General features: G+C 42.2%; 1 protein-coding gene and 2 pseudogenes across 6 annotated transcripts in view; 2 read left to right on the top strand and 1 right to left on the bottom strand.

The window, feature by feature from the left end:
* PRPSAP2 (phosphoribosyl pyrophosphate synthetase associated protein 2) overlaps nt 1–27,004 on the bottom strand; it is a 67,497-nt gene extending 40,493 nt beyond the window's left edge. The window contains exons 1-8 of one of the 6 annotated variants that reach the window (XM_053910673.1): nt 26,870–26,996; nt 24,360–24,476; nt 10,762–10,846; nt 10,360–10,510; nt 9,392–9,444; nt 7,156–7,222; nt 3,278–3,450; nt 859–974 (exon numbers count right to left, since the gene is read on the bottom strand). In XM_053910673.1, the coding sequence (XP_053766648.1) occupies nt 859–974; nt 3,278–3,450; nt 7,156–7,222; nt 9,392–9,444; nt 10,360–10,478 (528 nt within the window). In that variant the 5' untranslated portion in view covers nt 10,479–10,510; nt 10,762–10,846; nt 24,360–24,476; nt 26,870–26,996. Of the gene's footprint in view, nt 1–858; nt 975–3,277; nt 3,451–7,155; nt 7,223–9,391; nt 9,471–10,359; nt 10,512–10,761; nt 10,847–11,135; nt 11,398–24,359; nt 24,477–26,869 lie in introns of those variants that run through there. The other 5 variants (XM_053910674.1, XM_053910672.1, XM_053910675.2 and 2 more) reach the window with 5 other exon arrangements.
* On the top strand, nt 11,615–12,366 carry LOC112308438 (small ribosomal subunit protein eS26-like; annotated as a pseudogene).
* On the top strand, nt 16,735–18,373 carry LOC112308439 (protein S100-A10 pseudogene; annotated as a pseudogene).
* Nucleotides 27,005–27,676: the final 672 nt, after the last annotated feature.

Genomic DNA, 27,676 nt, shown 5'->3' with positions numbered 1-27,676 from the left:
AATTAAAGATCCACACACCATACGACCTAGCAATTCTCCCGTAGGTATACAGCCCACAGACACTTTTGCTTAAGTACCACAGGAGAGACGTACGGTGAAGCTCACAGGAGCACTCTCACAACAGCACACACCTTAGGAACAGACTGTGGTAACAGCTGCACAGGAAGTGTTTGCCAGTGGTCAAATGGATGAGCTGTGACACACACAATGTGGATGAATGTTACTAGTAACATCAAGTGAAAAAACTCCCAACTGATCACAGTCTGTTCTTTTTCATAAAGTTTAAAAATATGTATTTTTGTGTTTGTATCTTTCAATAACATATACTGTTATACACACACACACACACACACACACACACGAATGAGATAGAACTATATAAGAAGGAAATTGGGAGAAAGATGAAGATTCAGGACGATGGTTCCCCGGGTGGGAGGAGACGGGGGGAGGTAACAGACAAGGACCACACGAGTGACTGTAAGTTATGATGATGACTCTAGTTTACTTGCTGGGTGGTGGGATCATGGACACTGACTACCACAGATGGGTGGACAGGAAGTTAGTATAGACAGATGGGTACATAAAAGAGGGCCAGGACCACACATGGACCAGTAATGAGAGTGAGTTGTCATGATTACAACTAGTCCACTTCCAGGGCCTGAGGTCCAAAGAAGAGAAAAGCAATCTTAAGAGCTTAGCAAAAGAAATGAAAGATTAGGAATTTTAAAATACAGTGAGTTACATTTCTAAAGTAAGTAGTATTTGAAGCAGAATATATCAAGTTTAAACAGCCAAGGACATGGAAACATCTTTCAACCTTAAACCAAATGTTAAGTAAAAAAGTTTGAGCTAGCTCACCTCTTCTTGAATATATTGTAATAAGAAAGGAGATGCTCTTAAATTATCCACAGGAATGTTGAAGAAGCCCTGAATTTCCTTCTGGTGTAAATCCATAGTAATAAGATGAGTTAGACCTTTGAAAATAAAGCAGACACAAACACATAAATAGTCTAATAACCAGCTGCACTGTATGAAGTAAGTACTACATAAAATAGGATACTATACATAATAAATTACAATTAAAAACTGTTCTCCTAATAAAAATTCAGCATCTGTGTATCTCAGATATTTTAGTGTGAGATTGTGAGATAACAGAAAATTTGTCTATCGGTCTCCATCCCTGGTGCCTGACACAAAGCTCCTAAAACCATTGTGATTTCCTGAGTGACAAGAGCACGAGGAGACCCTGGGTGGCTCCCGGACGGGCTAGTCACCAGAGAGACCAAGCGAGGGAGTTTCACCCCCTCCTCCTTTCCCCAGAGAGGCGAGAGGGTTTAGAAATGATTGATTATGTCTATGAGGAAGCCTCCATAAAATCCCAATGGCAACTGTTTGGGAGAACTTCCAAGCTGGTGAGTAGGTGGAGGCGTGGGCAGGAGAGGCACAGCTGAGAGGGTGTGGAAGCTCCACGCCCCTTAGTCCCACAAAGCTGGCCCTACCCATCTCTTCCATCTGGATGTTCATTTCCATCATGTATTGTATCTTTTCATGATAAACTGGTTTTCTCAAGTTCCATGAGCTGCTCTAGCAAATTGACCAAACTTGAGAAGGGGATGGTGGGAACTTCAGATTTATGGCCGACTGGTCAGAAGCACAGGTGACAACCTAAACTTGCAATAGGCACCTGAGGGGGGAAGGGGCAGATCTGTGGGACTGAGCCCTGAATCTGGGGAATCTGACTCTATCTCTGGGTAGACATTGTCAGAATTAGTTAAATTATAGGCCAGCCAACTGAGGTCATGGAGAATTGCCAGTGTTAAGGAAAGGCTACATATTTGGTGACCAAAAGTGTCAGAAGTGAAGTACTTTGTGTGAGTAGTAAGGGAGACATACGGGAGGTAGAGAACTAGAGAACTGGGTTTTTCCTGACTCAAGAGGGAAAGACTGAGTCATTTTTCTTACAGAGAGATGCATGATTTTCACATCAATTTAAAGCCTTAAAATAGCAAAGACAATAATAACAAGAAATGTCTCTGATCATTGTATTACAGCAAATTATATCTCCTTGAAGTTTCCTTAAGAGAGAGGTATGCAAAGCCATATTAAGACAAACACTGTCTTAAGATATTAAGGCAAACTGTACAGGCCTGTAATTGGAAAAAATGAAGAACCTTCACCCATTGGCTCAGTAAAGGATATTTGAAACAATCACTATAAAAGCATAAAAAATTTCAACTGAAGAAATTATAAAAAGCAAAGCTTTCCCAAAAGAACAGGAAAGTAAGCCTAATGTTATGCCCAGGAGCAAGTCTAGAAGAGAAGGGCAGAACCTTTTGGGAAGTTTCAGTGAGCCAGCCTGCTCCTGGCAGCTTGCTAACTATCACCGTTTTCAATGGGGTATGCTCATGAGGTTGCAGAGGTTTGGATTTTGCCAAACTTTGTTTTACTTTTGCCTTCACTGAAATGCTACAGTAGGAAATTTATTCTATAGTAAATGTCTATTGAAATATAGTGATAATGAGGACTTTTCATTCATTTTTCTCTGTGCAGATGCTGTGATATGTGCCTTCTATATAATCATACACACATGTACACACAGAGTAACAACTCTGAAAGAGATTTAGAAACAAGAGGGAGACACGATGTACCCTGAAAATACACAACACAAAATAATACACATGGTTTACAAAATACACCAACCTGTCCTGGGAAAAGAAAGACACTAAAATAAAAGTAGTTGCTGCATTAAAACAGTCAGTTCCAAATGACTTTTCCCTCTTTAAAAATGACTTAATATGATTATAACTTGTAATTTCAATATAATATTTGAAACAATTTTATTTATTTATTTTTAGGGAGAGGGGAAGGGAGGGAGAAAGAGAAGGAGAGAAACATCAATCAGCTGCCTCTCACATGCCCCCAAGCGGGGACCTGGCCTGCAACCCAGGCAAGTGCCCTGACCAGAATCGAACCTGGACCTTGCGGTTTGCAGGACGACGTCCAACCCACTGAGCCACACCAGTCAGGGCTTCAACATAACTTTTAAACAAAGAATTTAGGAATAATAAATAAGTCACTCTCCTTACCTTTGTGTTTTGGGGAGTTGGGAACAGGAGAGAATTCTCTACACTCTTTTCTCATAAATTAGTTAACTTTAAACACTGTATCACTATTTTTACTCTGTTCAGCATTCTAATTTAGTTTTTAAAATGCTTTACAATTTCTAAGGTAAAAAGAAAACTCCCAGGTTCTCAATTATCAAATCTGCCATTCTTACCAGCTTTGCACATCATTGAAGCCAGCAACTTAGAAACAATGGAGCCTCTTTTTCTCATCTTGCACTGTTTGCTGTAAGGGAAGTAGGGAATCACGCCAATAATGCTTTTGGCACAAGAGGTCTTACACGCATACACCATAATCAGGAGCTCCATGATGGTGGTGTTCACGTCCCTGTAACCCAAGAGACAGAAACCCCAGCAAGAAACGTAAGACACTTGATAGTATCTCTCTGTTCCAACAAAGGTGTCAGCAATGTGGTATCCATGCATCTACCAAGACTTTAGGCTCAAGGCACAAACAAAAAAAGCAATAAATTTCTCTCTCCTCCATCAGCTCTCCACCTACATTCCCTATCAGCCAATGATCCTTCTTCCTTTTTCACTGAGAGAAGAGCTTCCACGGGCTCCCACAACCATGTGAATTTGCACCTGAGAAGTCCACCGGCCTTCAGCCTTCAGTGAGAGACAAATTTTCCACACCAAAGTTACTCTAAAATTAGCCCCCTGTTACACACTAATCCCCCTCCCCTCTTGCCTACTAGAAGATGTTAGTTACTCCAGCAATTCTCTCTCAGTTGCCTCCATCATCAATTTGTTACTACATTCCCCAAGCTTATACCCATCAGCCTTTACTGCATATACTGTTATTTTGTCCATTAAAAGTAAGGACCATGACCACTTTCCCCACTGCCCCATTTCTTCCACGTGGCTAAATCACCAGGTCAGTTCTCAGTCCTTCTCTCCCCGGACCCATCAGTGGCATCGCACACAGCCGCTGAGCCCACTCCCGGCTGCACTGGACTCACTTGGCATCTAGGACACCCATGTTCTCCTCCTGCACTACTTGGTTTCTTTTGCTGGTTTTTCTTCTCTCCAACTTCAGCCCTAACACTTGTTCATTTGTCCTCTTCTACTATCTCCCCTCATCTGTTGGGCTTCTCACCCAATTTCACAGCTTTATTAATACTGGAGACTCTCAAATTTATAGCCCCAGTTCCAGCTTCTCAACTCTAGCCTAACAAATTCACCTGCTATTTGACGATTCCACTGGAATGTCCGTTAAGACATCTCAAAACTCAACACACCCCAAACTCTTTGCCCCCAAAGCCTGCTTCATCATAAAAACCTTTCCTATCTCAGTTGATGGCAACACTCTTCCTCCAGTTTCCTCAGGACAAAAACCTCAGAGGCGCCCTTAACTGCTTTCCTATCCAAAAAGCTACAGCCCCTCATTACTCCACTACTGCACTGGAGCTTTGCCACTCTGCCCCTCAACCAGGTGACTGTGACAGCCTGCCACCACAGCTCTCCCTGTCCCCCACCCCTAGAGTCCCTCTGTAGTCCCTTCTCCACACAGTATCTATCTAGATGTTAAAATGAAAGTTAGATCATGCACCGCTCTGTTCAAGGTCCAGAAATAGGTCCCCATTTTGTCTGTGGCCCTATAATGGCTCCCCAGGCTCCTTTGTGATCACCCCTACTTCTCTGCCGTCCACGTCTACTGCATGTTCCCCCCTCACTCTGGCCATACTCAATGACTTATCTGTGCTCACTCCCACCCAAGGGCCTTCCCTCCATGGGCTCCTGGCTCTTCTCCCCAGCTGGCCACCTGGTTTACTCCCCTACCTTCTCCCAGGTTTTGTCAAATGTCAACTTTGAATGTGGCCTACCCTGTCCACTGTTTCTCCCTTCTTTCACCATCATCACTCCCAATTCCTTGCTGTGCTGTTTGGTTCTGTTTCCTCCATAGCACTCATCACCTTCTGACAAACTAAATAATCTATTTATTTATTATGTAACTCGCAAGTCTTAGCTATACGGGGGGGGGGGCAAAAGTGGGTTATAGTTGTGAGTACACGAAACACAGAACAAACGGTACAAACGGTACCATACAAACAGTAAACCTACTTTTGCTCGCTGTCCTGCTCCATCCCTCGTGGTATGCCCACCCTATATAAGCCACGAGAACACGGATCTTTATCTGTTTTAATCTTTAATGTATCTCACACACCTGTAACAGTGACTAGCATATTCAATAAATATTTGTTAATCAATGAATGAGTAGAAACACAGATCATTTGGGTGAGTATGTGTTCTGTTAATATCTAACGCCAAGCCTGACATCTGAAGAGTTGAAGGAGGCTTTCAGAAAAGCGTTCTATGTGAAAGGGTAAGAACAGAGAAACCAACTGTGAGTGTAAAGTTACACCGAAGTCCCTAAACTATGCTCTCAGGAGCACCATTCTTCCAGGAGCTAGTACACAGCTTTCCAACACCAAACTCAAAATAATGAACTTGTCTGAGTTATAGGAAAAGTTAACAGTTTTCTTAATTTAAAAATGTTCTTATACTTTTAATGCCTACCACTGGTCTGTACTAAAATAAAGTACAAGATATATCTGATAATACCAAATTTCAATATTAACTATCTCACAGTATTCTATTTTTTTTAAAGATTGTTATTTATTTTTAGAGAGAGGAGAAGGGAGGGAGAAAGAGAGGGAGAGAAACATTGATGTGAGAGAGAAACATTGATCAGCTGCCTCTCATATGCACCCCAACTGAGAACTGAACCAGCAACCCAGGCATGTGCCCTGACTGGGAATTGAACTGGCAAACTTTTGCTTTGAGGGAAAATGCCCAATCCACTGAGCCACACCAGTCAGAGCTCTCACAGTATTTTATCAAGAGACCATGGATGCCCAGGCTTTCTGCAACCTGGACAAGAGTACGAATGGCTGAATTAACATAAGCCTACTGCACAGTTCAGAAAAATGCAAACTGAGACATACAGAGAAAATTAAGGAGACGATTTTGGCTAGAAGAATAAAAAACGGACAAAAAGCAGGAACAGAATGATAAGTGTTAAAATAAACAAAAATAAATAAGAGGAAATAAATAGGAGGACTTGAAAATGGAAGGATTACAAGAGACACCCTTCTGAAGTCCTGAACTCTAAGTCCAATTTGGCCTTCAGTGCCTCCTTATCCCCTTAGGTAACATAAATCACTTCTGTGCATTTATCCAAATGGACTCACACTTATCTCTGGGGAGGTAAAAGTAGCACAAACACCCAGGAGCCAGAAGCGACATAAGTTGTTCTGTGCTTTGCAGTCTCCCCACCGTGATGCTGGGGGGTGAGTGGGTTCTATTATCTTTAAGAGCCTCTACTCCAATACAGTAGCCCCATGTCTCCATTCTCAGTTTCTCTCTCTGTGGTTTGTTATCCATGGTCAACCACGATAGGAAAATACTAAATGAAAAGTTCCAGAAGTAGACAATTCCTAAGTTTTAAATTGTGCACTGTTCTGCATAGCATGATGAAATCGCTCACTGTCCTGCTCCATCCCTCCTGGTATGTTAATCATCTCATCTAGCATATCCACACTGTATATGACATCTGCCCATTAGTCACTTAGTAGGCCACCTTGGTTAACAGATCAGTTATGAGAGAGAGACACACACACATCACATCACCTTTTATTACAGTGTACCATTATGATTATTCTATTTTATTAGTAGTATTTGTTAATCTCTTGCTATGCCTACTTTATAAATTAAACTTATCATAGACATGTATGTATGCGTAAGAAAGAGAGAGTGTACATAGGGTTCAGTACTACCTGCAGTTCTAGGCACCTCTGGGAGCCTTGGACTGCGTCCCCGTGAATAACTGGGGGATACTGCACCTGGTTATCACCACCCTTCAAGAACACTAACACATAAAAGTCAGGCATTCAAGTCAGAAAAATTAGCAGAGTAAGATACCAACTTTACAGCTATCTTAATTCTTCCTGTCTAGCCAATTCTTACTCTAAACACTCATGCCTAAATAGAAACAAAGAAAGCAACACACTTCTGTTGGACTAGAACTTACTTTGAAACAGTTTGAATGATGAAAACATCTTTTCCCCTCACTGACTCTTGAATTTGTACTCTTGTTTCTGGAAAGGAAAAAGAGGTGAGGTGTGAAGTAGGTACGTAATTTGTCTTTAAAAGTACACAAAAAATTTGCAACATTCTTCAATGTTACAAAATATGGAAACAGGAACTATTACAAAACAGATTACTTTCAGATGCCACAAAAGGGTAATAAACATACTGCTATTAGTCACCCTTTTTAAACATGGTTATATGCTATCTTTAAGACAGAACTACATTTCTGATTTGAAACCAGTAAAGCTACCCTTCTCACTTCTTACATATAAAAGCAGTAAGTGCTATATACCACTCTGAGCACAATATCTTTATAGGAACTTATATACTCATTCACTCAACCAGCAACTATTAAGAACTTATTATTAGGCACAAAATGTTATAATAATGTTGTAAGAATAATGATAAAGAAGGTACAATATCCCTACTCTCAAAAAACTTGTGATCAGCCACAAGGAAACAATTAGACAAACCCAGAACAGAACAAGACAGCCTCTTCAGAAAGTCAGTGTCATGGGAACAAAAAAGGGGGGGGGGGTGCAGGGGGAGGGATGCTGTAGATTAGAACTACAGAGATACAGAAACATAGTGCTTGAACCATGAATTATTTAAAAAAAAAAAAAAAAGCCATGAGGCTCTTTAGGATAACTAGGGAATTTTAAATATAGACTAGACATTAAATGACTACGGAATTATCAAGTATCTTTAAATGTGACATTGGCAGTGTACTTATACAGGATGAAGTCTTTATTCTTTGGAGATGTATGATCAAGTATTCAGGGGTCAAGTGTCTTGATGTGTGCAACTGACTTCTACACGTCATATTCATATGGCAAATGTTAACTGTTGAATCTAGGTGCTAAACATACACACTGGTGTTCACTGTACTATTCTTTCAACATTTTTATATGCTTGAACATTTTCATTTAAAATGTTGGAAAAAATAAAATAGATGTTTATAAAGGAGCATGGTGCCATGGAAAGAAAATGAGCTTCAGAGTCAGAGAGATCTGGAATCAAATTTTGCCCCTGCTACTTCTGAGACCTCCTGACTATCATCATCCTTGAACTCAGTTCTTCACAATCTGGTAATAGGAAGAAATCCATAAATGCTAGTTCCCTCCTTTCTTCACAACAGACACCAAGTATTTTCCTTCCCATCAGTCATGAACCTGGAGTGTGGACCAACCTCTTCCTGAATCATCCACCACTAGCTCTCCCCTTAACCCTCCCTTCCAGGCTAGACAAAGGGCATTATCCAATTCCCTTTAGCAGCAGAATCGTCTCCAAACTCTCTCTGCATACTTTCTTCAACTACACTTTTTTCGTATTGAAGCCACATGAGGGCAAATTGGGAGACAGAAAAGAGGAGGTAGTAATGGTGAAATAAACAGGAGAAGAGCAAATTTGTGCCTCATCATCAAAGTCTATTTTAGGTTCCATAATACTTAAGTACTTGAAAAATTCCTACAGTGGAAAAGGAGAGGGAACTAATATTTACTGAGGACCTATCATGTACCAAGAACTGTGTTAAGGACACAAATTATCCCACTTAATCTTCAAACAGCCCTAATTATTTGCAGTGTAGGAAGATTATATAACTTGCCGAGGATAAGGTGTCTGACTCTCAAGCCCATGCAAGCTGCCCACTGCCCCTGCTACAGCACTAAAATTACAAAGGTTAAAGAATACATGCTTTTTTACAACCTGAGATGGTTATGCAATGACACAAATCAATTAACAAGAAGCATTTCTTAAGATTTCATGAAGTCTACCTAACCCATGGCAGCTTACACAGAGCTAAAGAATAACCACCAATGAGTATTGTGGCCACACAGGACCCACTCATCCTGTCTAAGGTGACATAAATTCAACGGACTGAGATAACGTTTCCATTCGGTTGACCAGGTGGTTTATGTATCTCTGCAGTTTTTAGTAAATGAGGTCTGAGAACTGGCATCCAAGCCCCCAGATGTGACTGGTCCCAGGGCTCTGTATCTAGTTGGTATTAGTGGGACCTAAAACACCACTAACCGCCCACCTTGCTTTCCTGACTTCCTGATAATGTAACCAACTGGACACTGAGTCTAACTGTTTCAATAAGGAGGATGAAGGACTGAACCAGTATGTCATGTTCTGCACAAAGATCGATGTTATGCATGTCAAAGATAGCTCACCTCGATTAGGTTCCTGGTAAACCTGCACTTTGCCCATTTCCACCCCCAGCCGCCTAGAGAAGAGAAAGGGGGGGAAAAGCTGAAAAGGTAATAGAATAGACTCAACATCTTTACTATTTAAGGATGACTCATAAATTAATAAAAATAAAATAAAGAGGTATTCTTATTATAAAATTTCAAGTTAATACTAAATTGTACTGTCACTCCATGACCTAATCCCTCACCGCTCACCCCATGCCTCCCTAAGAAGGTCTACACAGTCCTGCTCTGCCTACCTCACAACCCCTTCCTTGTGCCCTCCACCCTCCACCCGTGTTGCTGAGATACACCAACAGTGCCTGCTGCACACCACAGGGACTTTGAACCTGCTGGTCCCTGTGCCTGGACAGCTCTGTGCCTGGATCTTCTCTCAGTGATTCATTCAAGTTTCTCAATTCACCTAGCATCCACTTAGTTTAAAAGGCCCCTGAGCATCCAAGCTAAAACAGAACCTACCCCATCATTCCTTTCACTGATTGTTTCACAGCATTGATCACTATTTGAAATTATCTTGTTTATTTTGCTGACTTGCTTCTTGTTTGGACCCCTACTCAATGAAAGAAGGAAGGATTTTGACTGGCTGTTCACTGTTAAACCGCAATATCTAAAATCAAGACCTAAAATAACTAAAATTACATTGAACTATAATCTATAAACTATTTCTATATAGCATCCACTTCACTGTTCCTTATACTCAAATATTCTATACATATGCAGCACCTAACACTACCCCTGGTACTCATAAACACTCAATAAACGTCTGCTGAAAGAATGCAGAGGGTGTCACAACAGTTTACAAAAAGGTTGGCCCTTAATATATAGACAATATGCAGATTAACTATCTGCTTTCAAGTTTAACAATCAGTGCTAATCTGATTATCAAATTAAAGCATCACATAATATAGATTGTAATGGTATGATTAACTCACTCAGCAATTTTCTTTGAAAGCTCCATACATGATGAATTAGAATTTGCTGAAAACAACACCAGGCCTCCTTTGGTTATGTTCATCTTGGTTTCTAATTCAGCTGTCGCCACACAAAACATCAAAACCTTCTTGGTTTTCCAATTCTCAGAGCCTAGAGGGATATAATATACATCAAGAACTGCCATATGATATTAAATACACCTCAATGGAATGGATTTCTTTTAAATAGCAAATGACTTCAGATGAAGGAAATTCGTTTTTATCATAATAGAGTCTTTTATATTAAATATATATAGACCAATAAAAAGTCCATTTAGACTTAAGGGTTCCAAATTTATGGGAATATGCTATCACATGATTTAATTAGTTGTCACAAGCACTGGGAATAAACAATAAACTTACAAGAAAGGTGGAGCAGAAGAGCTCAGCGTTTTACTGTGTGCTGTTTAAAGCCAATTATGGACCACCTCCTTTTATGCTCCTCCTCCTGGATCAACACACAGAAATATGGCAGAGCCATTAGCAAGGACATGGACCGACTGATCCTTAAACAATAAGTACATGACCTATCTGTGCCCAGCTTTGCCTGTCATACCTCTTTACCATAAAACCAACCACCCCCTGGCCTTGTAGCTGCCTCTCTGATGCCCTAGGTCATGTCTAAAACTGACCTTGTTTTGCATTTTCCTCAACAGGTACACAAGGTGGACTACATAATAACTTTGCAGGAAAGTGCAGTGACCATGCAAATGACAGGCAACAGTGCCCAAACATACAATCATGGAAGCTGAGGTTCTCATCCCACTGGCCATCAAGGTGCCGTCTACCTTCCTCTCTTGGGGCTGAGTGGATGCAACAGCAACAATCTAGTCAGCCACAGCGGGTGGGGACACCTTCCCAGCATGCCCCCTGCATCTTGGCAGTCATTTGTTTACGTGGGATGCTCTGGGAAGGCTGGTGGAGATTATGAAAGGCTGCGCAGATCTTTTTTGTTATTCTTAAATTTTCATTACACAAATAATATACAAACACATTCTCCTTGGAAAAAAAACAGAAAATGATAGTTAGCTGTAGTCACCAGCCCCGGACCCCCAGTTCCTCCACACCCACCTCCCCAGTTCTTTTATTAGTTTGGTATAGACACCATCAGGCCTTTTTTACACATTCACACACACAATGCTCATAAAATGTATGTATAAAAAATACATTTCTAACATAAAAAGGAATTGTAAAAATCTACTTATAGTTTGCTTTTTCATTAAACAGTCACTTTTGACAAGCCACGTTAGAAACTAGAGACCCCTCATGTCCTTTGTAACTGCTGCCAGCATTCCATGGTGCAGATATGCCAAATTTTGCAGGTTACCATCCTGAACAGGCCTCCTTGTACCTTGTACGTACATGTCTCTGCAGTAACTGTAAGAAGGAAACCACTGGTTCACAGAGCTGGTGCAAATTATGGTCCCACCAGAAGGCTGGGTGACTGCATTTCCACACAGAGTGCACCTCTTAAGGGATATTCCACCATGGGAAATATGGGGCACTACAATGGATTTACCTAAAGCCTATGAATAATTACAAACAAATGTACGCACAACTGACCAAAGCCCTAAAGAGACCAAGGAGGACCCCTGGTGTCTACCATGCAAAACACCTTTGGGCTCTCAGGTCCTCACTTCCAAGATGACCATGAAAAAGAACAATGGTTGTGCCAAAAAGGGTCATGGCCATGTACAGCCTATTTGCTGCACCAGCTGTGCCTGATGTGTGTCCAAGGACAAGGTCACAAAGTTCTCACCAGAAACATAGTACAGGCCGCAGCCATGAAGGGCATTTCCGAAGTGAGTGTCTTTCCAGACTGTATACGAAACCGCAAGACTGTGTGAGTTGGGCCATTCACAGCAAGGTGGTCAGGAGCAGTGCTTGTGAAGCCTGGAAGGACTGAACTCCCCACCCCGATTCAGACCTGCAGGTGCTGCCCCGTGACCTCCACCAAAGCCCGGGTAAGGAGCTAAGACCTTAAGGACTGAAGAAAAGTTCTCTGGAAAAAATTTAAATTACACTTTAAAAAAAGAAAGAAAATAGCCTTGAAGCAGGATCAGCAAACCGCAGGCCACAGGCCAAATCAGGTCCCTCCAAAGATTATTTCTGTAAATAAAACTGGAATGGAACATAGCCACACTCACTGCTTACAAGTTGTCTGTGCATACAATGGTAGCATTGAGTATTGACCACATCATTTATTACCTGGTCCTCTACAGAAAAGGTTTGCTTACCCTTGCTTTACAGCATAGTGTAGGGCGGAGTGGCTGCTACAAAGAACAGAAATGTCATATTTAATTATCAACACTAAAGAGCTGGAAGAAACCTTAGGTATGTTCTAATACAATCTCCCAACCAATATACGTCTGTGTTTACAAATGGAGGGTACAGGTCTGGAAAAGGAAACAAAAACAAAACTTATTCTCCTATACTTACAAATACAGGCTTTGGAGTTAAAGGTGTGTTTGCACCTTGGCTACTACTTCCCCTAACTCACTGTGCCTTGCGTTAAGTCTCTTCCCTTATCCACACAACTGCAGATATTGACCTTACTGTAAAACTAATCTCTGTGTAGCACTTGACACAGTGCCCACACATACGATATGCTCGGTAAATGGGAGCTACAGATGAATCAGCCTGTAATATTTTGGTTACCTACCAAACAAGTACAGTAATATGCATGAGGTGGCCATCTTTTTACATTCCCCCAACCTTCAAATACAAAGCTTCTTAAAGTCTAATAGCATTTTTAAGAGGCCTTGGAACACTTAGAAAAAAGTATCTGAGGGGTAAGACAAGATCTTGGAGGTAGTTTGGCCCAACTGCAGTCTCGTGCCAAGGAGCCACTCCAAAGACATGTGAAGAGCCCCAAGAATCCACTGCCCACATCCTGAGGGGCCCATCCATTCCAAATTCTTCCTTCAAACACACTAACATTCCTCTCCCTGCAGCCTCCACCCATGGGTTCTGTCCTTTCCTTTAAGATTTACAGGAAACATCAAATTCCTTTGCCACAGGACAGTCCTCACCCTAGCTCAAGACAGCACTCTTGTCTCTGTGTATTCCTTCCAGAACACCTTGTCTGAGCCCTTCCTCCCCCATCATGGTTGACATATCCTTCATCATCTGACTGTGGTCTTGGAGCTTCCAGTCTTCACATACGAGGTTTCTATAAAAGAAACCGAACCTAACCCACCCTGGAAATGGCATAAGCAGGGAGTCCAATTGGAAATGCTTATTAATAGTCATTTTCTGTGACTATTCACTTCATAAGCTGTTCAAACATAAGGGCTGTACTTAGTTTTAGTTCCTTCTCCTGCTGGAAATTCAAGCTGTGCTCTTTACCAAGCCTCAAAAAAGTTTTAAAAATTTTCCCCAGAAACATGAAAATCACCAGGCTGGAGGTAGCAAAAGTTCATTAGAATGGGCTTTAGTGTGAAATGGGTAGTAAAGAGAACACTCTCAGACTTCTGGCCAAGGTGGCAAAGTAGGTAAACTCTGCTCACCTCCTCTCGTGACCACATCAACATTACAACTGAATTACAGAACAACCATCACTGAGAACCACTAGATTACAGATACGAATACAAAGAATTCCTATAACAAAGGCTATAGAGAAAAAGTCACATCGAGACTGGTAAAGGTGGGGGAGACAGAGAACAGGCAGGTCTCAAACCTACAATGTGGCGAATAAGAATCTGGAGGGCTGTCTTGGCTGTGGAGGTGCCCTCTGAGAAGCAAGGGGTCCCAGCTCCACACTGGGCTCCTCAACCTGAGGCACAGGTGCTAGGAAGAGGAGTCACTATAACATCTGGTTGTGAAAACCAGCAGGGATTGCATCCAAGAAAAACTGCTCAAGATCAAGGCACTTCTCTTAAAGGGAAAGCACACAGACTAACTTGCTTACAAACCTACTCTAAGCTTTGGCGCAAGGGGAGCAGCTTGAAAAGCTCCAGGAACATATATGGGGAGGGACTAAATTGATTAACATCAAGGTGGGTGCTGGAGGGGTAGGGGTCGAGGCAGCAGGGATGGAAGTGCTAGCAGCACCCTTGTTTCTTTGTTGACTTCTCCCCCAACCTAGCCAGTAGGTGCAAGCTGGCACCAAATCAGCGCTCTCCATTAACCAGGCAAACGCCATTCCCCACCCCTGGTGATTCCCCAAGACCCCACCCCACCCAAATCACTAGCCCAGCCCTAGTGTCTTCCAGCAGCACCTCCACACAAGTGGCTGGCTCAGCCCCCACTGTGGACCCTCCCAAATTTTTGAAAGATCCACAAACCTCAAAGAAGCAGCAACGAACCTTAGCATGTCTTGCAGTATTTGCTTAAGTGGCCCCAAAGCCCACACAAGCAGCAACAGGCCTCAACTTTCACTGTGACTCCCATCAGGTGACCCCAAGCCTAGCACAAGCTGTGACCAGTCTTCACCTGGAATGTAGCCTCAACTACACATGTGCTTAAACAGTCTTAAAAAAAAAAATTCACTGAAGCCGAAGGCAGCCTCTCCAACAACATCAGCTGGTGCACTGATACAGATGGGTCCCTAGAACACTCGCCTAGTAGGGGAAGCCTGCGCTACAAGGGGTCTGACCTCCAGAAGAGAATTCTGGGGTTTTTTGAGTCCCCCCTTCATATGTATACAATTACTGGTCTATGATTTAAAACATAATACTTTGTTACAGACCCAAGCTGTCCATTTCTCTGATGGGTTGAGTAAGTATTCCCTGTATTAAATGGAAAAACAAAACAAAACAAAAACTCCCAACAAACAAAAGCCCTGGACTAGAAGGCTTCACAGGTGAATTTTACCAAACATTCAAAGAACTAATACCTATCCTTCTCAAACTATTCAAAAAAATTTAAGAGGAGAGAAGGCTCCCAAACTCATTTTATATAACGAGCATTACCCTGAAACCAAAACCAGGCAAAGACACTACAGAAGAAAATTATAGGCCAATATCTCTGATGAACAGACACAAAAATCCCCAATGAAATATTAGCAAACCAAATTCAGCAACACATTAAAAAGATCATACACCACGAAAAGTGGGATTTACTCCCGGAATGCAAGAATGGTTCAATATCCACAAATCAATTAACATGATACGCCACATAAACAAAATGATGGATAAAAATCATATGAATGTATCAATAGATGCAGAAAAAGCAGTTGACAAAATCCAACATCCATTTATGATCAAAACTCTCAGCAGAGTAGGGATAGAGAGAACATAACTCAACCTAATAAAAGCAATACAGACAAACCCACAGCCATTATCATGCTCAACACTGAAAAGCTGAAAGCTTTTGCTTTAAGATCAGGATCAAGACACTTTTATTCAACACAGTATTGAAAGTCCCAGCCACAGTGAACAGACAAAAAAAGAAAATAAAAGGCTTCTAAACTAGAAAGAAGTAAAACTGTCACTATCTGCAGATGATATAACACCATAGAGAGAACCTTAAATATTCCACCAAAAAACTATGAGAACTAATAAATTCAGTAAAGTAGTAGAACACAAAATTAATGTTGAGAACTCAGTTGCATTTTTATACACCAATAATGAATCATCAGAAAGAGAAATTAAGAAAACAATACCATTTGCAGTTGCATCAAAAAAGAATAAAATACCTGGAAATAAATTTAACCAAGTAGGTAAAAGACTTGGACTTGGAAAACTGTGAGACACTGAAGTAGATACAAATAAATGAAGTGAATATACCATGTTCTTAGGTAGGAAGAATTAATATCACTACCCAAAGCAATAGGATCCAATGCAATCCCTTTCAAAATACCAATGGCATTTCTCACAGAACTAGAACAAATAACCCTAAAATTTATATGGACCACAAAAGACCCCAAATAGCTACAGCAATATTGAGAAAGAAGAACAACGTTGGAGGTATCACACTCCTCGATATCAAACTATACTACACAGCTACAGTAATCAAACAGCATGGTACTGACATAAAAACAGGCACATATAAATCTATGGAACTGAATAAAGAGCCCAGAAACAAAACCCACACCTATATGGTCAACTAATCTATGACAAAGAAGGCACGAACATACAGTGGGGTAAAGACAGTCTCTTCAATAAATGGTTTTGGGAAAACTGGTCAAGTGCAAAAAAAATCAAACTACATCACTTTCTTACATCATATACAAAAATAAACTCAAAATGGGGTAAAGACTTAAATTCAAGACCTGAAACCATAAAATTCCTAAAAACAAACATAGGCAGTGAACCCTCTGACATCACTCTTAGCGATATTTTTTGGATATAACTCCTAGGCAAGGGAAATAAAAGAAAATACAAATGGGTCCTGGCTGATGTGGCTCAGTGGACACAGTGATGGCCTGAGAACCAAAGGGTCGCCAGTTTTATTCCTAGTCTGGGCACATGCCTGGGTTTTGAGCCAGGTCCATAGCAGGGGGTGCTCGAGAGGCAACCACACACACACACTGATGTTTCTCTCCCTCTCTCTACAAATAAATAAATGAACTCTTTTAAAAAAGAGAAAATACAAATTGGACTATCAAAACAGTTTTTGAACTAAAAACCATCAACAACACAAAGACAACCCACTTGAATGGGAGAAGATATTTACATCCAATAAGGGGGCAATATACAAATATGGAACTTGTACAACTTAATACCCCCCCAAAAAAAATCCAATTTAAAAAATGGACAAAGGACTTCAGTAGGTATTTCTCCAAAGATAACATAGAGATGGCTAATATGAGAAGATGCTGAATGTCTCTAATCATCAGAAAAATACAAATTAAACCAAAATGAGACATTATCTCACACCTGTCAGAATGGCTATCAATAATAAATCAATAAACAAGTGTTGGTGAGGATGTGGAGAAAAAGGAACCTTTGTGCACTGTTGGTGGGACTATAAATTGGGGCAGAGACTAGGGAAAACAGTATGTAGGCTGCTTGAAAAATTTTAGAAGTCAGAGAGAAAGACAAACACTGTAAGATTTCACTTACATGTGGAATCTAGAAAAACAAAATAAACAAACTCATAGATACGAAGAACAAATTGATGGATGCCAGATGGGAAGGGGTTAAGGGGAAGGGTGGAAAAGGTGAATGGGATTAAGATGTACAAATTGCCAGTTATTCAAACAGTCACAGGGATGTAAAGTACAACATAGGAAATACAGTCAATAATATTAGAGTAACTATGTATGGTGTCAGATGGATACTAGACTTATGGAGAAAATCACTATGTAAGATGTATAAATGTCTAATTATTATAATGCACACCTTAAAGTAATATAAGATTGTAAGTCAACTGTAATTAAAAAATGAATTTTTACCCTACCAGGCTCCTCCTACCTCTCCCCACCCCCACCTACTAAGGTACCCAGCAAGCAGCGCTTTGCTCACTGGCTGCAAGTCCCAGCCAGCCTAGTGATCCTGTCACGCCTTGAGCCAAGACCTCACCAAAATGCCATCTCAAAAGGAACACGCCATGGAAATGGAGACATTCACGTTTCACAAATTCGCTGGGGATAGAGACTACTCAACAAAGAAGGACCTGACAGTGCTCATGGAAAAGGAGTTCCCTGGATTTTTGGAAAATCAAAAAGACCCTCTGGCCGTAGACAAAACAATGAAAGGCCTAGACCAGTGCTGAAATGGTTGAGTGGGTTTTCAGAGCTTCTTTTTGCTACTTGCCGGGCTCACCACTGTGTGCAATGACTATTCTGTAGTACACATGACGCAGAAGGGAAAGAAGTAGGCAGCTGAGCAGCTACTTCCTCCCCGATGAAGTGTTCTCCCAATGGGTCACTTAAGGAATCTCTGCCCCACAGCTTCCCCTTGTATGAGGATTTCATGAGCAGACTGGGACCCTTAGAAAATGTACAAATAAAATCCCACCCCCATCGACAGGAGAAAGAAAAACCAATTAAAGCCAGATAAGCTTTTGATTTAAAAAAAATGAATTTTTAAAAAAGAATCTCACACACACACACACACACACACACAAGAGAACACTCCCATTTTTCGTCTTATAGTTATTTTTACATTTTTAAAACTTACTTTAAACATTTATTTACTGAATTTTTTTTTGCGGGGGGAGAAACATCAATTTGCTGTTCCACCTCTTTATGCATGCATGGATTGATCCTCACACCCTGACCAGGGCTGGAACCCACAACCTTGACCTATTGGGACAAAACTCTAACCAACTGGGCCAAATGGCCAGAGCCTAAATTTACTTTGGAATGTGAGATTTATAACACATATGAAAACACAAAAAATTCCTGAATTTCAGGAATACGGACTCATTTGGCCCTGATGCTCCCTGTACAAGATTTAAGGGCCATAAATGACATTGTTCAGCACTTTTGAAAAAGCTAATCATACTCCTCTTCAAATGAGATTTGACAATCTGTTAAGTCTCATGAATAAAAACACACTGAAAAACCTCTTGCTTTTGGACATACTAACAAATTCAAAACCTATCATCCATATTTCAGATAGGGGAGGCTATTTTAGTGTGTTGCTGTTGGGGAAATCCAAGAATTAAAATTTTTTAGCTTTAAGTTATATTTAACAGGCTTAGTGATTCATGCAGGTAGAAAGCTATTGTTCCAGGAACTGACACGTATGACCAGACCTGCCCAGACTCCAGGAGGCCTGCAAGCAATTCAACCTTTGTGCCCCAGGACTGTAAGCCATCAAGATGGTATCTAGCCACTGTGCTCCAGGGAGAGACAGTCTGCTGACCAGGATGCAGATCCGGGTCAGCAGATGAAGGGATGGTAGGAAAATCATCAGACTACAGCTTTTATCTGATTAACCTTGTCCCCTGAATTCCAAACCCCTTACCTACTTTTCCCCTGAACTCCAAACCCCTTACCCACCCTTTCCTTTTTATAAAAAGGGTCAGCTCGAATGAAAGACAGTTTTTTAGGTTACATAACCCACCAAGACGTCTTCACAGATCTACAGCCATCTGAATAAAGGGCCATAAAGATTTAATCTTCGTCTCCACTTATTGGTTCTGGTAGTGACAGGCAGCATGGATGCTGACTTTCCCAGTTTCATATTCTGTTGACTCCTTCCAGGACAGCTTCAGGACTCTCTGGTAAATCTGGGTAAATGGTGGGGAGTCCCGCTGACTGCTTGGACTGGGGGTCCCAGGGTGTGGACTTGGAGACTCCCTAGCGGCTGCCAAGTGATTTCACTTGGGGACTCTACTTCTCCGACTATTGGCACTCTCCAACACCTTCACTGTCAAATTGAATCACTGCTTTCTGGTTCAGGATTACAGTCCCAGGTAACAATTTAGAACGGTTGTCAGGAATTAAGGTGCCTTCAGGTTTATGTGATATTACAGAGCTCTATTGGTAGAATGAGGCAGGGAGAACCTCCATTCAGGGAAAAGAGCTCTTTGGGACAAATTTACACTGATTGGTTGAGCTATGCCTATAAACCTATGACTAAAAAGAAAATGACTTTTCATTGTAATACCTCTAAGCTCAGGAGCATGCTGGCCACTAAAACAGGTCTTTATTATACTATACTGCAATTAGAGTTCTTTTGTCAAATAGCAGGGAAATTGAATAAATTCATTATGTACAGGCTTTTATGACTTTACATAACAAAGATTCAGGATTCAAAGGAAATACATAAATGGTCCAGAGAAAAGGGACTTTGCCTGTGGCAGACAGCAGAAGCTCAGGACAGGGACCAGGGAGATCAGGACGTTTGGCTGCTGCGAGCATGGTCAGGGGTCCCACTGTCCCTCCAGCCCTGGGGGGGGATCTTCCTCCTTACTTGGCTGACGGAGCCAGAGGAGGTGAGCCGGAACTGGTCTCTCTGTCCCAAACCTGCCAGGGAACCAAATTCAGTGCAGGACAAGCCCCTACCAGGGCAGGGCAATCATACTGCAAGGGACAAGGGCACTGGAAAAATGAAAGCCCCAAGTGAGGGAAAAGGAGGTCAGAGTCTGAGAACTTGAAAAACTAACAGTGGGGGGACAAACACTAGACCTTTTTCACTGATACCAGAACAACAAATTCTGTGGTCAATAGATTTCTCACTGAACTGTAAATGGGATTTCTGGAAGCCCTGAATGCACTTTTTTTTTTCTTTGTAAGATTTTATTTTCTTTTTAGAGCGGGGAAGAGAGGGAGATAGAGAGAGAGAGAAACATCAATGTGTGGTTGCCTCTTGTGTGCCTCCTACCGGGGACCTGTCCTGCAACCCAAGCATGTGCCCTGACAGGGAATTGAACCAGCAACCCTTTGCAGGCCAGCACTCAATCCACTGAGCCACACCAGCCAGGGCTGAATGTCAACTTCTCTTGAAGCCATTAGAATGTGCTGTCGGAGATACAGTTTTCCTCTTCTGGGAAGAGATTTGTTATCAAAACTCTGTGCTCAAATCACTTTCTTTCTAGAATAACAGCTCTACCTAAGGTCCCTCCAGAGCTTGCCCAGCAGTTCCTTATGCAACCACAGGAACGAGGAAAGCAACTCTGGCTAGAAGAAATTGAGAATCAAGTAAACCCCATTGTGTGGGCTGCTGGAAGGCCAGGGAGGGCTAAGCGAGCCTCCCCTGTAAAAGCTGACCTCAAACCAGGGGCAGGGACTCCTGGTAGGAGGCAGTACCCTTGCGAAAGGACACCCTAGAAGGAATGTGCCCAATAATTCAGGAATTTCAGGAATACGGACTCATTTGGCCCTGATGCTCCCTGTACAAGATTTAAGGGCCATAAATGACATTGTTCAGAACAGTATAGCTGGGCACAGCCTCTGGTATTCAGTACTGGACTGAACAGATGCTTTCTTTTGCACTCTGGTTGACCAAGACTCTCAACTGTTGCTTACTTTTCAATGGCAGGACCTGGAGTCTCGGGTCAAGACTCACTACTGCTGGACAGTCTTACCACAAGGTTTCAAGAGCTCCCCAGTGATTTTGTGGAGACCCTGAGCCAGGACTTGCAAGCTCTAAAACTAGGAGGAGGAACTCCGTTACAATACGAACATGCATGAACCATTTGGCATCTGTGGCTATAAAGTATCAGCACAGAAGGCCCAGAATTGTCAACAGCAGTAAGGTTTCTTGGGTTTCTGCTTGCACTTGGCAAAAGGAGCCTTCTTATTGGACTTGTCAAAGAAACTAGAACACACTGTCCAGGGGTAGCCAGCCTGCTAGAGAGCTGTGGCAGCCACCTGTGAGCTTTTACAGCAAGCTGCCTATCACTATTTATGCACCCCACCAAGTGTTGAGCCTGCTGGAGCACAAAGGAAATTCGTGGCTCACTACTGGAAGAATGGGCAGGTACCAAGCAATTCAAAACTGTAAGTAAGCTATTGCCTGCCTCCCTTCTCCCGGAGCCTGACTCAGCTGTGCTAATGCCTGGCTGCCCTGAAATAACTGATGTTTATTCTAGCAGAATTGATTTAAAAGAGAGTGAATGTGTATCTGGAAGGAAAGAGGACTATGAACTTCCAATAAAAGGAAAACTAAACATGCAACAGAAATTTTAATTATTAGAGGCTGCTCAGGTACCTTTACAGGTGGCAGTTATGCACTGCCCGGGGCATCAGAAAGAGGACACCTAAGTGGCTAGAAGAAACAATCTGGCTGATTGAACAGTGAAAGAGTCTGCTAAAGGGACGTTTATATGCCTTTGGTACCTGTTCTAGACTTGTCACAATTCGACCCTGAATATTCGACTGCAGACTTAGAGAAAGCTGAGAGCTGGGGTTTTGAACCACCTGTATTAAACCATGGCTCACAGGTCCTGGAATTTCCAAAGCCCCGTGTGCCAGAACAATCCTAAGACAGATCCCCATCAGAAAGAAGGGAAACAATACCAAGGACAGTGCCCTTTTGAGGACTTGCAAATCGACTTTACCGAGACACCGAGGGTCCGAGGATGGAAACATTTGTTAATCTTCACTGATACATTTTCAGGATGGGCAGAGGCTTATCCTACTAGAACTGAGAAATCCTCATGGGTAGTGAAAGCCTTCCTGAGGGAAATAATTCCTCGCTTTGGCTTACCCCAGCAACATCCAGAGCGGTAATGGAGTTGCTTTCTTTTCAGAAATTACACGGAACGTTAGTCAATTCTTAGGGATCAAGGGGAGACTCCACACGGCATGGAGACCTCAGGCGTCTGGGAAGGTAAAGATGAATCACACCCTGAAGAAAAATGTAGCCAAACTGTGTCAAGAAACTCATCTCCATTGGGATCAAGTTTTACCTGTTGCCTTGCTCAGTTTAAGGGTGGCTCCTCAAAATGGAATTGTGTCTTCGTGAAATTTTGTATGGGTGACCTTTTCAGGCTATGATTAGGGTGGGAGGTATGTGCGTAGGTCAAGAACTGAAGGTAAAGCACTATATACGAGGTTTAAGTCAGACTTTAGCTGTGATTCATGACCTTAGCTGTATTGGAGACCTCTCCCGCCATGGGTTCGATACATTCCTTTGAGCCTGGAGATAAGGTGCTACTCAAGACCTGGACAACAGGATCCCGGGAGAGCCAACTGGAAAGTGGACTGGGCCTTGGGATGTACTCCCCAACCCCACATCTCAGTGACACTGGCAGGAATAAAACCTGGATTCATCATACCACAGTAAAGAAAGCACCAGAGCAACTATAAGAAAACCAGAAAGTCATCTTTCAAAAACAATGACTTACAGTCTTTTTGTTTAACCCAGTGTTACGGAGAACTTATTCCTTTCAAACAAGATTGAAAGATTTGGGTATATTTAGCAATAAATGTTCTAAATATTTTTGACTTTTGTATTGCAGTAGGAACCTGTGTCAGACTTTCACTTGTAGGTATTTTTATTCCCCTGGAAAGCCTCAAAATTATACTTTGTTTCAGCATCTCAGTGACCATAACCTACACAGATATTTTTAACTGGGGACCGGTAGTAACTCTAAAGGGCAGGGAAATGTTTGCCTTAAAACTCACTAATGTAGCCCCAGCTGGAGTGTGCAACTTTTGTCAACTGTGTTAAAAAACTGTTTTACGCTTTCAGCAAATGTGGAAATGAATTGCACCACCATCACTGATATATCTTATGCCTTTGATCATGTTAAATTGCCTGCAGGATGGTTTCCAATATGTGGAAGGACTGTTTATTCCTATGTTCCAACAAATGTCCTAGGGACCATGCTCTCTAGGAAGACTGACGGTGTTTATGCCTCAGAAGCCCCACATCACCGGTCTCTCAAGCCTGACTGTAACAGGGATTTGCACCTTTTTTAGCCCAGCTGATTATGTATCTTCAACTATACTTGTAATGCCAGTCATGGTAACCTCTTTGAATGTAGAAATAAGTATATTAGCCTGCATAATGGTAAAAGCTTTGAGTGCCACCTCTCGAGCCATTAGGGCTCTCGGTCAAGAACTAGGATAAGTTAGAGAAATCTTATTAGAAAATTGTGCAGCTATGGACCACCTCCTTTTAAGACATAATCACAGGTGTGAAGAATTTAAAGGACTCTGCTGCTTCAATCTTAATGATAATTCACAACTAATAGAGAATAAAGTAAAGCAAGTAAGTGAACTGGTATCCAAGATAAAACAAAGAGGGATTCTTTGGTACTGATTTGTCTAAACTAACTTCCTGGCTGACTAGTATTGCTGGTCTTGGAGAGACATTTGTTGTTTTCATTCTTTTTATCTTTTTCAGTATCATAGCTGCTTTTTGCACACAATGTGTCCCCTTATGTGGATCTGCAATTAAATGTATTCCTAAACCCCCTAAGAGACTTTCCAATGCTAAGATACATGCTCTACAGCAAAATGATTACTTCCACATGAAACTGATCTAAGAAGATAGTTAAGACTAATATTTGGATAATGATGGGGGAATCCAAGAATTAAAAAGTTTTAGCTTTAAGTTATATTTAACAGGCTTAGTGATTAATGCAGGTAGAAAGCTGTTGTTCCAGGAACTGACCTGTAGGACCAGACCTGCCCATACTCCAGGAGGCCTGCAAGCAATTCAACCTTTGTGCCCCAGGACTGTAAGCCATCAAGATGGTATCTGAGCCACTGTGCTCCAGGGAAAGAAAGTCTGTAGACCAAGATGCAGATAAAGAGTCACGGAGTCTGCAGTTGAAGGGATGGTAGGAAAATCATCAGACTACAGCTTTTATCTGATTAACCTTGTCCCCTGAATTCCAAACCCCTTACTTTTTTCCTTAACTCCAAATCCCTTACCCACCCTGTCTTCTCCTTATAAAAAGGGTTGGCTGAAATGAGATGTAAGACAGTTTTTGAGAGTACAGTTTTTGAGAGGACATAACCCGCAACCTTCTCAGGCCGCCAGTCTTCTGAATAAAGAGCCCATAGAGCCCTGGCTAGTGTAGTTCAGTGGACTGAGCACCAGCCTGCAAACCAAGGGGTCACTGGTTGATTCCCAGTCAGGGCACATGCCTGGGTTGCAGGCTAGGTCCACAGGAGGGGGCACCTGAGACGAAACCATACATCAATGTTTCCTCTTTCTCCTTCCCCTCCCCTCTCTCTAAAATGAAATGAAACATTAAAAAAAAAAAAAAAAAAAAAACCAGCCCATAAGGATTCAATCCTCATCTCTACTTACTGGTTCTGGTAGTGACAGGCAGCACAAAGGTCACCTTTTCCAGTTCATTGCTTTCCTTCTAAAGCATCCACATGTAAATACTTTCTACCTAAATAAATACTTTCTACCTAAAGATGGTTCGAGTAAGAATGTGAAGACTCAAGTTTGCCTTCCGTGGTTACTAGTTACTAGGCCTTGGGCAGGTCACTTTGCTTTATAGGCTTCAGCCTTTTCCTTCCTGACAAGAAATAGACACTTGGTAAAAACGTCTTCCCCACCAGAATTTAAGGTCCAAAACAGCAGTTTTTGGTTTTGTTTTACTATTTTATTCTCTGCTGTACATTCAGTGCCTAGAACAGCACCTGGCATATGGCAGAGAACCAATAAATGTTAAATAACAAATGTCTGTTCAATAAAGCCGGACCCTAGAGTTGCAGTGATTAACAAATGGAATTGAAAGCAGTTTGGAAATTAAGAGGCATTGTAAAGCATAAAGAATTACTTTTATTAGTAATATACTTCAAATAAAATGTTTTTTACATCAATATTAAATAAAATTAGAATTGTAAGACCTAAACTGAGTATCTTCCATGCCTCTGTGATCCCAGGCACTTTGCTTTCCTCTCCATGAGAATGTTTTCTCATGGCTAACACCATTTTCTGCATGCTCTGAATTCTACCACCTCAATAAAGCAGGTATTGTAAATGGGCAGCAGACCCATTTAAAACATGGGGGAAGTGAAGCCTGGAGATGAAGAAACTTACTCAAGGCTAAAGGGTCTCTAAGCAGCAGGCATTATCCCAAATTCCGCCTGACTTCTAGTACAGACAGTTGTGTATACAGCAGGAGGCTGCACAGTCTGTTTCCCAACACCACAAAAAAATGACTTGATGCCCCACTGAATCCTGCATTTCAGGTAGTGGAATCTGACAAATATCTGGATTTTGAAAAATGTTTATTGTAAATATACCTGGTTTGGAAAACAATTACTATCAAGTTCCTACAAAAGAACTCAGGACTTCCCATTTGGGAATTTATCCCAAGAAAGAAACAGCAATATGCTCCAAAACGGTCACTGTAAAATTTTTTGAGAAGGAACACTGGACATAAAAAAAGGGTCCATTATACGGTAATTAAGTAAAACTAAATATACAATCTATATTTTTAAAAAATATCAGGGACTATGCAAAGTAAGAGCAGAATTGTATCTCCTCTAATCAAAACCATAATAATGGTATAATCCAGGGCAGGGCAGGAATACAGACAAGAAAGATATGATTTAGTGGGGTTCATAATGTGGGTGAATTATTTTTATTTGTGCATTTAAATTTTTAAACATTAGAAATCACACTCCCTTGCGCCCCAAATTCCCATTCCACATTTCCTTATTCATTACAAAAGCTAAACACTCCAACTGCGCCAACATTAAAAGAATCTTTATCACCAATGTTAATATGGTGGGGAAAAACCTTTTAAAGTAGAGTATCTAAAAATTGCATCAAGGTCCTCAGCCGCTGCTGCGTGAATCGAGTGGAATAAAAATATCGTTTGAGGGGAGTAAAGAACTCTCGACGACGAGCACGGCCAAATTAAAATTAGGGGCTCTGTCAGACCGGGGATCGGTGATGGCTGGGTTTGAGCTTGTTTTCCGAGCTGCCTAGACGAAGGTCCCAAAACTAGGGCTTAACTCGTAACGACGCCTGGAGAGAGAGTCCCACCGGCCACGCGCCACACCCAGGCCCTGAGAACTAGAGACCAGAGAGGAGGGAGGAGGGGACGGCTGCGGGCGCGAGGCCGGATTCTCCTGGTCGCACCCACCCGTCCCTCGCTCCTGCGCCCCGCAACGCCCGCGCCGCCACTCGCCGCTGGCCCCCGCCCTGCCTACCTGGCCCCGACCCCAGGCCCGGCCTAGCCGCAGCCCCGGCTGCCTGCCGAAGGAAGAAAGGACCCAGCCTCCAAACGGCGTCTCTATGAGCAAAATGGCGACCACGCGCGCTAGCACGGCGTCGGCGTCGACGGCGTGGCCGGTGGGCGGTGCCGAGGGCGGGGCAGGAGGCGGGGCCAGGAGGAGTGTCAGTGGCGGATCGAGGCGAAGGGCTGTGGGCGTGGCCCACAGAGGGAGGAGCGGCTCCTACCCACCTGGCCAGAGAGGTGGGGCCAGGCCTACCCGCGAGCGGGCGGGTGGGCGGAGCTGAGCCTCTCAGCCCCAGTAGTGCTGCTGTGTCCCGGGGACCTGTGACAGCGGGAGGCTGGTTTAGAGGAACGCTGAGTATGATGTTTGGAATTACAGGTCTCTGGGTTCCAGTCTTCACTGGCCCGTTACCTTGGGCAAAGTCACTTCACCTCTCTGAGCCTCAGTTGCCTCCTCTGAAAAATGCAGATGATAGTACCACCCATCTCATGGGGTTGTGAGGATTAAGTGAAACAACATCCGCAAAGGCTTGAGCAGTTCCTGGCATACAGTAAACGCTTTGTTGTTATTATTGTTTGCTATGTTGCCCTAATTTTTCAATATTATAAATGAGTTGTGTTTTGGTACACATTGACTGAATTTTTTATAATTTAAGTATGTTTTTCTTTTATTGCATTTATAACGTAATAATAGCAAACACATATGTAGCACGATATGTCAGGCCAGGTCGTCTTAAGTGCTACCACTTATTAACTGTAACAAGAGTATGAAGTAGGGATC

This window comes from Desmodus rotundus, chromosome 9 (assembly GCF_022682495.2).
Source record: "Desmodus rotundus isolate HL8 chromosome 9, HLdesRot8A.1, whole genome shotgun sequence".
Lineage (NCBI taxonomy): Eukaryota > Metazoa > Chordata > Mammalia > Chiroptera > Phyllostomidae > Desmodus > Desmodus rotundus.
Note: the sequence above shows the minus strand (reverse complement) of the source record. Positions and strands in the feature narration are given on the sequence as shown.